Below are 14,212 nucleotides of genomic sequence, written 5' to 3' on the forward strand. Positions count from 1 at the left end.
AAGAGGGCGTGACTGGAGTGAGACTCGTCCTTGATTATGCTGGCGGCCTTGTCAAGGCAACGTGAAGTATAGATAGAGTCGTGAAGGGTGTCGCCTATTCCTTTTCTCCAGAGACGCTGTCTGACCCGCTGAGTTACTCCAGCTTTTTTTGTCTGTCAATGGAAGGGAGGTTGGTTTCAGTGATGGTCTGGGCTGTGTCCACAATTCTCTGCAATTTCTTGCGGAGGAGAGGGGTGGGAGGCGGGAGATGTCAAAAAAAAATCTGATTTAACATTCTATTATTGGATCCAATTTAATGTGCATCCTGGATCTGTTCCTATCAGTCTTTTCTCTGATAACAGTAAATAAACCGCATCCACAAACAAAAGCACTTTTATTTCAAAATGTCATTACATTTGACAAACTACACAAGAATCTCTTCCTGAATTCTTTGAGCAACTACCCAACCCCAGTAAACAGCAGTAAAATTAAACACCCAGAATGGACGTGTGGATAAAATAAAAAGCATTGAAAAGAAAAATGTCAAAATTTAAAGTGGCAGCACCAGAGTAAAGAGAACAGCAGGGCAGGAAATGATTTGGGATCCTAAATTAAATACAAAGTGGTCAGATGAATTAAGAAGGAATGAGGATCAGCTGAAGTATGCTCTTCGGCCAATGGGCTAAATATTTCTCATGCTTGACATTATATATCAGTCTAGGGAGTGTCTGGGTGAGATGATTCAGATGGTGGATCAGCAGGTTGTTAACACCACAATCTTTACAAAGCCCAGATCCTCAAGTTCCCCTCTTTTCTAAGTCTCAATAAACCAAGTTATCATAAACTTCACAAACTCTGACCAAGTTGGAATATGAAACACATAGACCCCCCCCCAGCAATTTAAAGGTTGATTTAATTACTTTGCATGGTATTTTTGTCAAAAACATAGTTCAGTGAGTTTATGCATTAATGAAGCACAAAATACAGCCGTGTTTCTTGGAATCACAACTTTATACTCGGATGCTACGGGTAATTTTCACCCTTTACCAAAACGCCAACATACATGAAATTGGAGCATTTGGACTCATTCCGAAAGTGAAACACATTGGAACCAATGTTTTGTTCAATACAGTTTTCAGAAAATTATTAATCTTTTGCGACTTTGGGGCATTGAGAGCCCACCTCCATAAACTGAGCTCAGAATCTTTACCAAGCAACACTTGGCTCCGAGCAAACCTCTTTGACATGGTCTCTATAGTTTTGTAGTTACCGCAGTACATTAACTGTAACTGATTCTAGCCACTACTTTCAATGCAGACCTAAAATAATCTTAAGTCAAAAGTACAATGAGTGAGAGTACAATGTGCTCCGCCAAAGCAGTTACTGCAGAATTTCCCTCATCATTCAAGTCTGAACACAAAACCAGTCATAAAAATCTAGTTGGGAGAGAGATTAAATTTAGATAAAATACTGCTGTTAACATCTAACTAATCCTGATGATTTCTTCTGCTCCCTTGAGTCTGATGAATTCTTCAAAGCACAAGAGTTGTTAATCAACAAATATCTACCATGAGGATCTTCATTTTATTGCTGCACATTCACGGCAGTGAACAGAAAGGGAGTTAATCAACCACAAAAGCTGAATTGTTTTAAATCAAAGACAAAATTAAGCTGTTGTACTGGGAATCAGATTCAGTTATAAGATGTGTTACAGCTAACAAAGTATTACATATCTATAATGTGAAATAAGCAGATCATGAATTCCACAATTGGCCAATTGGTCCAAGGAATGCATAAAATGTTACAGCTGGCAAAGTAACAGTACCTCCGTCACCAGATACGTTGATCTGTGCAGATAAGCATTCCAGTGAAAGAGGTGGGGTCTACAAATTTCAGAATTTGAGAAAACGAGGTAATTATTGTCAATCTGTAGAAAAGTCTAATTGAAATACTGTCATAGTGAACACAAGATCTGCAATTGCCTCTGTCTATGATACCGCTGGCAGAATTATTCCCATAATATTTATTGGTGATTCTAAAATTCCCAACGGCTCAAATCCTTCAACAATTTTGCATTTTATCAACCAATGCTCGGAATTCTCTGAGTGAGGAGAGAGAGAGAGTGAGGAGAGAGAGCGAGAGTGGGGAGAGAGAGAGAGCGAGAGTGGGGAGAGAGCGAGAGTGGGGAGAGAGAGAGCAAGAGTGGGGAGAGAGAGCGAGAGTGGGGGGAGAAAGAGCGAGAGTGGGGGGAGAGAGATCGAGAGTGGGGAGAGAGAGAGCGAGAGTGAGAGTGGGGAGAGAGAGAGAGTGGGGGGAGAGAGAAAACGAGAGTGGGGGGACAGTGAGTGCGAGAGTGGGGAGAGAGATGGAGAGAGTAATATTGGTGCTAAAATTATCAGCCCGACCTCGCAACCATCAGGTCTTGGATTGGGCCCAATATCTTCCCAACACCTGCCGCAAGACCAATCTTAGACAGGACAAGCATTATCATTTTAAATACTTGTGAAAAAATATCTTGACATTTCCAGAACATTTTTAGAAGCAAAGTGGCCCACAGGTTGGGCATGCTGCTGCAATAAACAGTTTACTGGCCTACTGTCACAACCCCACCTCTCCACTGGCTTGACTTTGGTTGTGAAGATCCCTGACCAGTGCTATACGTAACTGGGGACTGACATTTAATAGTGTCTCCCAACATTGCTAAGAAGAGAATCTACATTAAGCTAGCTGGCAGAGATTCAAACAGTGACCCAGTCACCCGGAATGGGGGTTAGAGAGAAGCGTTGCTTTTGATTGACCTGAGTGAATTTGTTCAGGTGTAAGCTCTGCTGCTTTAGTCGATTATCCATCACTTGAAGTCTCTCCGTTAATTATGGCTGGGGTGAACTCTTACCGATCAACCATAAACAAGCACACACTTTAGTGTGTTCAAGTCGAGTCAAATAATATAACTCAAGCCATTATCCTACACAATACTACAAGTAGCATCATCCCAGCAGATACAACGCTCAAAAGTAAAATCAGGTTAGAGGTGTCAGGACCTTCTGAGTGTAGATGATGTCATTTAATTTGTGCTTTATGATCACAAAGTGTCTTTTGAACTCCAGACCGTCACCCTGCAAGAAAAAACAAACAAACCCTTAAACCTCTGAATAAACTTCAAAGTACTTAAATATATATTAAGGGAATTTATCAGCACAAATGGGTTTAATATTATGCACAAGACACAGGACTCCCCCCAGGATCTTATTCCAGATCATCTGCTTTTCATACGATTGTAACACTGTTCTGCTGATTGTGGTTATTTACATATTTTGTATGAATTTTTGTGAGACAAATTAGCTGGCATGTTCTATAAATTGCACAACTTTGTCCACCACTGATTTTCCGGCACACCTTGTTCCAGAGCCTTCTGGACCAACAGGTCAAGGGCTTGGAGGGGAGGGGATGAGACGGCCCACAAAGTCAGCCACGGAAGTCGGCTATGGGAACGGATGTGCAGGCTCTGGCCGGGCTGGAGTTTCGGAGCCTTAGCCACAGGGGACAAATTCGTCTTTTTTTAAGCACACAAGTTGTGAGAATGCTACAAAATGAAACACTCTCTGATTATATAGAAACCAACACCAGATTCATTGTGACTTCCTTAGTCAAGGCATTAAAATCTGGAGGCAGAGTAATGTTTTGCAGAAGCCTCAGACTTGTGTTAGTTTGTATGGAGGCCTTAGCTGAAGAAACAGCTGCAGTCTGTCTCGCTGCCTGCAAAATACTTTTTAGATCGTGACTGGTTCAACATTAAGGCTGGTATGCTTTGCTTTATTTCCACATGCATCCCATAACTGTATTACTTAAAAGGAAAGTTTAGCTTTTCTCATGGTTTTTCATGCCATATTAACACAGTTAGTTTACACTTGTAGGATAGATGCAGGAGAAGGGATTTAAAATATTAGCAAGACTGTGGTGAGGCAAAACAAAAGTGGGAAAATGTAGAAAGAAGGAACTGCAGATGCTGGAGTTTACTAAAAAGGATAAAGTGCTGGAGTAACTCAATGGGTCAGATAGCATCCCTGGATCATGAGCATGGATAGGGACTCTTCTTCAGCCGACTGAGAGGGAGGGAAGAAGAAAGCTGGGACAGGACAAAGCATGGCAGGTAACAGGTGACCACAGGTGAGGAGGGGGTTTGATAGGCAGACAGTTGTATAAAGGTCAGAGATGAAAAAACAGGAGGCAAAAGGATTAAAGAATTACAAATTGTGAAGTCAGAAGAAGGAATGTAGGTGGAGAGGGAATGGAGAAATAGGTGTAGGTCCAGGTGGGGCACAGGGAAAGGGTGCGTGAGGGAGAAAGGTGGGGGGAAAGGGGTTGTTGGAGATCACCAAGAATGGGGTTAGGGAAGGGAGAGACTTAGTTGGAATAACAATCTGTGACAGCAATTACCACAAGGTGAGAGCTCTTATGATCTCTTGTCATCTTACACCAAGATCGTGTTTCTTTTCAGTGTAATTCTGCTTTGGATTATGTTATCCGTTTTGCTTCGTGCAGAAATATATACAATCAGGAACATAAATTTAGAACATATGCAGTATTAAGATTATAATTCCCTTCTTCAATGGCAGAAGTTCAGTAAATGTGATGAGGGGCAGCACAATGGCGCAGCAATCGAGTTGCTGCCTTACAGCGCCAGAGACCCGGGTTCGATCCTGACTAGGGGTGTTATCTGTATGGAGTTTGTACATTTTCCCTGTGACCATGTGGGGTTTCTCCGGGTGCTCCAGTTTCCTCCCACACTCCAAAGACGTGCTGGTTTGTTGGTTAATTGGCTTCGGTAAAATTACTTGACCTAGTCCCTTGTGTGTCGTGATAGTGCTAGTGTACTGGTCAGCGCGGACTCAGTGGGCCGAAGGGCCTGTTTTCTCGCTGTATCTCAAAAGTCTAAAGTAAAGTAAAGATCTCCACATGGGAAGAGTGAGCATAAAGGGAATTAAATATATTTAACCAAGAACGTGGTGGTGGGGAGTGGGGGAGGAGTCAGGTGTAGTCTTGGACAGAAAGCCAATTGGCCCTTAACTCTGCGGCTCCCGACTGAGTCTAAATCTCAGACATAAATCTGCAGATGGAGTTAGGCCAATTCAGAGTTCAAAAGTTTACATAGTCTAGTTTACAAGGCAGACAGCAGATTCTGTCAAACAACTACCCAAAGTCACAAGGGCCACCAACGCTCTGTAACCAGCCATTTTCAGTAATCACACTGGTAAGTACTGATCCCAGATATAATTTACAATGCAGCGTTTTTCTCTCAGAATGAAGCTAACAATGGGAAAACTGCTCATGCTTGAGGCTCAAAAGTGCCGCCAAAGTTGAGAGGACGATTTCTGTGACAACCAATGCTGGGCGCTCGATATCAGCAAGAAGCAAGCACAAGGATAATGTCACAGTGGCCTTCACTACCTGACACAGCGTGTTTCTGTGTGTACACAGGTTAATACTTTGCCAGAAACACCTGTTCATACTCTGGAAAGAATTCATTGCCTTCAGCAAGAAGAATATATTAGTGATCTTGGAGCCAGGAATAACATTGTTTAAAAGGAGAATTAATTAGAAAACTGAATATCAATTTAGAAATGCAACTTTTTTTTCTGAGATCTACAATTTATCACTTCTTTTCCACAGTTTTAAACACAATTAATAATGAGGCTTAAACTTTAAGATTGCTGGATTGTTGGTCAGTCAAGCTAAAATTCTATTCTAAATTGAAAAAAGAATAAACAGTAAAGGTGAATCCGAATAGTAGCATGTTTAGATTTACAAAGACAACACTAATGATTTTACTTGTTTGTGAAGTGTTTGAAAGAACGCAAGTAAAACATTGCAGATTTAGCATGTGCAAGCTTTCTGAAAGAAAGGTCAAAAACTGTTTTAGCAACAAACCAAAATCACAAGAAATAAATGCAGCAACCGGTTCAATTTAACTGTAAACAAAATGGCTCATGGCCAAAGGGGAAAAGGAAGTACTCAGTAATTTTGATAAATCATCCAAATCTGCACATCCCTGGAGAGGAAATTTGTAAATTAAAAGAGAGATAACTTTCTTTTACCTTGGATAATCTAAAGTCCACCAGAATTCTCTCATTCATCTCAATCAGATTCACTTTGAATATCAGCTTGTTGTTCCGTCTGTCCACTGTTGATATGGTCACCTAGGAAACCAACACATTTTATCTTTTCACATTCCAGACTCCACATTAATCATATAATAATAATTATAATAATGCATTACATTTATATAGCGCTTTTCAAACACTCAAAGGCGCTTTACAGGGATTACTAGAACATAGAGAAGAAAATAAATAGATAAATAAGTAAACGAACAGAAAAAGGAGACAGAAGGTGAGGTGACGGTCAGTGGTTGAAGGCAGTGCTGAACAGGTGAGACTTCAGTGATGTTTTGAATGTGGTGAGTGAGGAGGAGTCTCTGACGGTTTGGGGTAGTGAGTTCCAGAGGGTGGGAGCAGCGATGGAGAAAGCCCTGTCCCCCCAGGATCTGAGTTTAGTCCGGATGGGGGGGGGGGACAGGAGGTTGGCAGCAGCAGAGCGGAGGGTGCAGGTGGGAGTGTGTCTGTGGAGGAGGTCAGTCAGGTAGGATGGGGCCAGGTTATGGAGGGCTTTGTAGGTCATGAGGAGGATTCTGTACTGGATTCTCTGGGGGATGGGGAGCCAGTGGAGCTTGTAAAGGACGGGGGTGATATGGTCACGGATCGGGGAGTGGGTGAGTAGACGGGCAGCGGAGTTTTGAATGTATTGAAGTTTACTGATGATTTTTGAGGGTGAGCCATAGAGGAGGCTGTTGCAGTAGTCCAGACGGGAGGTGATGAAGGCGTGGATGAGGGTTTCTGCAGTTGTGGAGGAGAGGGATGAACGGAGACGGGCGATGTTTTTGAGGTGGAAGAAGGCTGTCTTGGTGATGTGTTTGATGTGTTTCACATTACCCAGATGGTCGTTTTTCTTTTAATTCCAATCAGCAGACAATTTAAAGAGCAATCATCCGATCAGGGGACAATTTAAAGAGCAGTCGTCCCATTTCTACAAGAGCATTGAGCTCACAAATTCTCCCATTTCTTTACAGGAGCACACACACTGCTTTCAGACAAATCAACATGGAAGTCGGTGAAGAGCAGCCAATTTTGAATCTTGCTTCATCTGCTAATGGCACAGTGACGCAGCAAGTAGAACTACTGTCTCACAGCACCAGAGATACGGGTTCGATCCTTACCTTCGGTGCTGATTTTGTGGAGTTTGCACGTTCTCGCCGTGACCGCATGGGTTATCTCCGGGTATTCCATTTTCCTCCCATGTCCCAAATACATGCAGGTTCATATCATATCATATCATATATATACAGCCGGAAACAGGCCTTTTCGGCCCACCAAGTCCGTGCCGCCCAGCGATCCCCGTACATTAACACTATCCTACACCCACTAGGGACAATTTTTTTTTTTTTATAACATTTTTACCCAGCCAATTAACCTACATACCTGTACGTCTTTGGAGTGTGGGAGGAAACCGAAGATCTCGGAGAAAACCCACGCAGGTCACGGGGAGAACGTACAAACTCCTTACAGTGCAGCACCCGTAGTCAGGATCGAACCTGAGTCTCCGGCGCTGCATTCGCTGTAAAGCAGCAACTCTACCGCTGCGCTACCGTTAGGTTAATTGGCTTCTGTAAATTGCCCCGTGTGTAGGATAGAACTAATGTACGGGTGGTCGCTGGTGGGAACGGACTCGGTGGGCCGAAGAGCCTGTTCCCCCGCTGTATCTCTAAACCAAACTAAAAGTAAAAGTAAAAATGAAACACTGAAACATTAACCATCCTACCTGGTTGTTGCAGTTTTTCTTCCAGGTGTAGCCTAGTTTTTCACAAACTTCCTTTAGGCTCAGGTAGGATTGTTCAGCATTCAACTTCGTGAAGAACCGGGTCATTCGTTTCACCAGTCGTTGCCAAGGGTTCTGCAATGATAGTTTCACGTAGTTAGCAGGGAACACTTTGGCATACATCTGTAATCAAGGCACCTAGCCTCAAGTGTCTCGAGGTATGTTCAAATCAAGTTCAAATATAAGACCAATGAGAAAAACACTGCTCAGCCAATCGTTAATACAACCAGCACAACAAAATACCACCCGTCTCACCAAAACTCGTGGCTGCGTTGCTGTGAGGATTGCCTATGATACCCCCAAAGCACTGGGAGCATTTTTCCTGGGAGAATGATGTGTTCAAGGTGGCGGGGCTGTACCTTAATAATGCTGGGATCAATGTACTTGTGATAATGTACTTGGGATAAATGTGAGGTTATCCACTTTGGTGGTAAGAATAGGAAGGCCGATTATTATCTGAATGGTGTCAAATTAGGAAAAGGGGACGTACATCGAGATCTGGGTGTCCTCGTGCATCAGTCACTGAAAGGAAGCATGCAGGTACAGCAGACAGTGAAGAAAGCCAATGGAATGTTGGCTTCACAACAAGAGGAGTTGAGTATAGGAGCAAAGAGGTCCTTCTGCAGTTGTACAAGGCCCTAGTGAGACTGCACCTGGAGTACTGTGTGCAGTTTTGGTCTCCAAATTTGAGGAAGGATATTCTTGCTATTGAGGGCGTGCAGCGTAGGTTCACTAGGTTAATTCTCGGAATGGTGGGACTGTCGTATGTTCAAAGACTGGAGCGCCTAGGCTTGTATACACTGGAATTTAGAAGGATGAGAGGGGATCTTATTTAAACATATAAGATTATTAAGGGATTGGACACATTAGAGGCAGGAAACATGTTTCCAATGTTGGGGGAGTCCAGAACCAGGGGCCACAGTTTAAGAATAAGGGGTAGGCCATTCAGAACGGAGATGAGGAAAAACTTTTTCAGTCAGAGTTGTCCAGAGTTGGAATTCTCTGCCTCAGAAGGCAGTGGAGGAAAATTCTCTGGATGCTTTCAAGAGAGAGGTAGATTGAAGTCTTAAGGATAGCGGAGTCAGGGGGTATGGGGAGAAGGCAGGAACGAGGTACTGATTGAGAATGATCAGCCATGAGCACATTGAATGGTGGTGCTGGCTCGAAGGACTGAATGGCCTACTCCTGCACCTATTGTCTATTGTCTACTTGAAGGAAGATTGGTCAGTAAAGTATAAAATCTGACTAGTGATGTGTCCCACGAGATTGTGAAGATTGGATGAGGGAGTGGTGGGTACAGGAAACGGGAAAGAGTTAAAAGGCACCAAGGACAGACACTGGGCAGATTTTGGTTCAGCACCAAGATAAGAATAAGAAATACAAGCGAATAAGATTATAGGATGGCGCAAGTAAACTCAGGGTGAGCGTCAGTAAATGGGCAAATCAGGTGTTGGGAATACTCAGATCTAGGGGGACCATCACCTCCAGAAATTGAGGAAACTCAAGCAGGATAACTTCTCAATAGTTCCTTGTATACTGTCATCTGCTAATTCATCCATTTACTGGAAGGTCCATAATTCCTCAACCTATTTCTTGGATTGCTCTCCAAAGTAACCAGCTAGCTCACTGAATCACATATTCAAACCCCACCTGGAATGTTTTGACCACATGAATTCCTTTTAACAAAATCTTATTGAATAAAGTCAGTACCAATAATGAACCAATTTACCTGTGATGATCCTGGTGTACTCTGTAACTGGCTGCCGACAAGCATGTGATCTGTATATGTGGGCTGGGAAAAGCTGATGCCTTGAACTAGATTATCAATGCTGGAAGGATTGGAATCCCATAGCGACAGGGCAATCCGTGGCTCAGGCTGAGAGATCGAGTACCTTGCTTGATCCTCCCTACAATAAATACATAGAGAGAAAAATCACAGTCTGGAATTTAATTTCAGTAGGAAGCACTTTCTATTAAAATATTTTGGCCAGGAAAACAAAAATCGTTGAGAGTTGGGAGGGTGATACACATTGCAACATTCAAAGAGAATGAAAAACTGAGATTCAAGGAACTGTAGATGCTGGAACCTTGAGCAAAACACAAAGTGCTGCAGAAACTCAGTGGGTCAGGCAGTGTCTGCTGAAGGAATGGACAGGGGACTATCGGGTAAGTACCCTGAAAAACTCAGACTTTGCTATTTACATTGCAGCTGGATAAGGCAAGTCAATTCTGGTCACCACACAGTGTTGAACATGTACAACCACTGAACAGGACACAGAGAAGAACAGGATTAAGGGCATCAGCTGTAGCACTCATTTGAGTTAGAGATTATGGGTTCATGCTCCGCTCGATAACTAAGCCTGTTGGACCATGGAGGTGGTTTCTCTACCAAAAGCTGTAATACAAAAGCCAATGAACTATCTTAGGGACCTGTCTAATACCTCCAAATCAATGACATTAGACCAAATTATCCAGTCATCATCATATTGATTTCTGTTGGATAAGTTTGTGTCCAACTGGTTCTCATATTTATAAGATTACAATATTTCATAAGTATTTCTTTGGAACATTTTACAGGTACAAACTCTGGGTAAATCTAAATAAGATACAAATTATTAAAATTCATACCCATTAGCTACTTCAAAAGCAAGAATTAAATAGTAATGGAAATACATTTTAAATAGATGTTAAAACCTTTGCTCAGAAATTAATATGTTTTAATCTGCAGGATGCTTTTGATATCCAAAACAACTGACTCATTTAAAAGGATTTGGTATGTCAATACACTAGAGATGGGCGATGGGTTGTTCAAACTCTGATGGGTAGAATCATCCTGTCACATCCTTTTCAGCAGCACAAATATTTAAAGGCAGCATGAATCCCACTCCTATTAGGACCATTAACAGGCCGGGTGAACAGACATTTATCCAACTGCAACAGTAAAGGGGGAGATTTTGGGACAGCACCAAGATATGGAAAGTGAGAACATATAAGTAAACACGATTAATGGACAACACAAGTGAATTCAGAGGGAGCATCAGTAAACAGGCACTTACAACAACTGGGACTTGAACATTGTGCCAAACTGCCATCTCTGTATACTGTCTCAGTATCCAACTGCTAGACACCTGTATTGTATCTGATATGCTTATCTAAGATGTATCTAAGTGCTTATATGTAGTGATACTTATACTGAACCGTATGCAAAAATTAATTTCACTGTACCTCGGTAAATGTGACAAATAAAGTATCATAAAGTATTAGATGTGAGAAATACTCAGCATGTCTAGAAGGTTCATGGAGCAAAGCATCACAACCTACAGGATAAAAATAATGTTTTTTGGTGAACATGGAGAAATCCAATCTTTGGGATTCCACAAAAATCTCTGAATTGTTTTTTTTTAATCAAGCTACCTAGAAAGTGAAATGTGACTGTAAAATACTGTTGGAATTGGATGGAGAATGAGCAGAGAGATAATTAATCTAAATCTCTGCAGAATATGCTGATTTGTGTAAAATGTCATGAATCGACTGTTCGGTGGGGGGGGGGGGGGGAGGAGGATACTGAATAATAATTGGTTTTCAGATGTTTCTTATAAATATATGTTCATTTAACTTCGGGGCAGTGTAATCAAGAATATTTGTCATATGTCAGTCATACAGCACGGAAACAGACCCTTTGGCCCAACTTGCCCATGCCAACTAAGATGCCCCATCTACACTAGTTCCACCTGCCCACATTTATCCCGGAGAAACGCAGGAAGCATCTCTGGAGAGAAGGAATGGGGGCCTTTTTAGGTCGAGATCCTTCTTCAGACTGAGAGTCAGGGGAGAGGGAGACTTAGAGATATGGAAGGGTAAGGTGTGAAAACACACATCAAGGAAAATGTAGAATGGTTCATTGTTAGCTGAGAGGAAGGTGACAATGAGACATACAATCCGTCACCCATTCCTTCTCTCCAGAGAAGCTGCCTGTCCCGTGTAGTTACTCCAGCATTTCGTGTCTATCTTTGGCGTAAACCAGCATCTGCAGTTCCTTCCTACACGTTCCCTCTAAACCTTGCTATCCTGTCAGTCACAGGACCACAAGGTTGAATATATCCATTCAATTCATCCAAAATAAAACATCAATTGTTTTATTTCCTGGAAGGAACATTTGTCTAAATGTGGTAACAGTACAAACTATGCTTTATTTATGTCCACTCACCTCCAAGGGATATCACTAACAGGGGACAGGTCCACGTTAGAATGAATCTGTTTGGAGAAGGGTCCCTGAGAATCATTTGGGGAACCAGATGACAACCGACCTCTCTTCACACCTGAAATATACAAGTGAAACGTGGACTAGACAAAATGGTGGAGCACCGCAGAGAAAATTACATCCCTTACATCCCTTCAGAATTCCTGAAGTAGGTTCATTTTCAAAGTGCTAGGTTTTGGTTTTGGTTTCCTGATCAGCCCCGGCTGGACCAAAAGGCAATAAACTGTGATAATTCAATCAAAATACCCGTTTAGCCCCTGTGCATTCTGCCATGAATTCACTTCATTTTTATAGTGTTGTGCAATTAACCAAACTTAAATCCCCCAGCTGCAGTGATAGGATATGAACTCATGCCTCTGAATTACTAATCCCTTTATAAAAGCACTCTGCTCCTTATCCCGACATGAATACAGTGGTGCAACTGGTGGAGCTGCTACATCACAGCGCCAGAGACCCGGGTTCAATCCTGACCTCAGGTGCTGACTGAGTGGAGTTTGCATGTTCTCGCTGTGACCATGTGGGGTTCCTCCTGGTGCTTCAGTTTCCTCCCACATCCCAAAGACGTGCATGTTTGCAGATTAATTGGCCTCTGTAAAATTGCCCTTAATGTGTAGGAAGTGTGAATGAGAAAGCAGGATACAATAGAACTGGGGTGAACGGGTGATTGATGGGCGGTGTGGACTCAATGGGCCAAAGAGCCAGTTCACATGCTGTATTTCTAAACTAAACCATTACAAAATCTTGTTGTTTGTTTTATTCCCATTTAGACTGCCCTGGAAAGGCAAACATTGAAGACTACAACGAATAACAATCCCAAGTGGGGAAACGCACAAAAGACAAGTTTCTCTTTAGTTTAGAAAGCAAATGGGTAAGAAGAGGTTCTTATCAGGGATGGAAACTGCTAAATGATAGACATATGGTGCAAGCACAATATCTTTACAAATAACACGGAAATAACATGTAAATCTGTGAGAAACCATCAGGAACTGATAACGGGAGTTAAAAAAAATGAACAAGAAACAAATGTTTGGAAGAGTTAGATTAAGATGGTAAAATGGGGTAAGGAGCATAGCAGTAACTGCACTGCTAATCCGGATACACAAGTTCAAATCTTATTACATCAGCTGGGAATTCAAGTTCGGTTAATTAAATAAATCTGAAATAAAAAGATAGCATCACTAATGATAATCACAAACTTATTTGATTCTCTGATTTTGATCAGGAAATCCAGGAAAGGCATCTTTGCTTACCCAGTGTGGCCCACCAGTGACACCAGACCCACAGCAATGTGGATGACTCTTAACTGGCCTCAAAGGCCCAGCCACTCAGTCAAAGGATAACTGAGGATAACAAGGATAGCGGCCATGCCATTAATGCCCTTCACTCAAGAATTAGTGCTCAAATTGCAAATAATTGTTCTCATTTGATAGCAGACTGCTAGAGAAACATATTTGAAGCGATGAACGCCTATGCAGAATTAGCATTAAACGTGGCACTTCTTAATAATGGCTATATATCCAACATCTCCCATCCTCGTCCTCAAGAATTCAGCAAGAACAAGAACTCACTTGCTGAGTAATCCAATCACTTCAGGATATTTAATAACACAAGTCCATGCCAAAATAAACCTGACATTCCCAGATAATGGGAACACCAGTTTGCTAATTCCAACATCCAGCCATTCCCATTTTCCAAATGAATTGCAAGTTCTCTACCAGAATGCCCAACCCACAAACTACTGAGTTACAAAGCGCGTGTAAATATATGAAATCTGCATAAACTACTGGTTAGGCAACAATCTATCTAAACACTAAGTCCAAGTCTGATGATCTCACGCAAGGAAGGATATGATAGAAGGGGGTGCCATCAATTTTCACAGATGATTCCAGGCTGAGAGTGTTCAGCAATGAGGGTAGACTGTGGAAGCTAGGATTGTTCTCTTTGGAGCAAAGAAAATTGAATACAATTTGATACAGTGTGTAGGAAGTCATTGCAGATGCTGGTTTATAACAAAGATAGACACAAAATGCTGGAGTAACTCAG

At 42.1% G+C, this 14,212-nt stretch overlaps 1 protein-coding gene across 2 annotated transcripts in view; it reads right to left on the reverse strand.

Moving 5' to 3' along the window:
• Positions 1-386: 386 nt before the first annotated feature.
• Positions 387-14,212, reverse strand: part of chek1 (checkpoint kinase 1) — a 33,842-nt gene continuing 20,016 nt past the window's right edge. For both annotated transcript variants that reach the window (XM_078426518.1, XM_078426517.1), the window contains 5 exons: positions 12,116-12,227; positions 9,638-9,815; positions 7,852-7,983; positions 6,075-6,176; positions 387-3,095 (listed from right to left, as the gene is read on the reverse strand). In XM_078426518.1, the coding sequence (XP_078282644.1) occupies positions 3,000-3,095; positions 6,075-6,176; positions 7,852-7,983; positions 9,638-9,815; positions 12,116-12,227 (620 nt within the window). In that variant the 3' untranslated portion in view covers positions 387-2,999. The remainder of the gene's footprint in view (positions 3,096-6,074; positions 6,177-7,851; positions 7,984-9,637; positions 9,816-12,115; positions 12,228-14,212) is intronic.

Source organism: Rhinoraja longicauda, chromosome 32, assembly GCF_053455715.1.
Source record: "Rhinoraja longicauda isolate Sanriku21f chromosome 32, sRhiLon1.1, whole genome shotgun sequence".
Taxonomy (NCBI): Eukaryota; Metazoa; Chordata; class Chondrichthyes; order Rajiformes; family Arhynchobatidae; genus Rhinoraja; species Rhinoraja longicauda.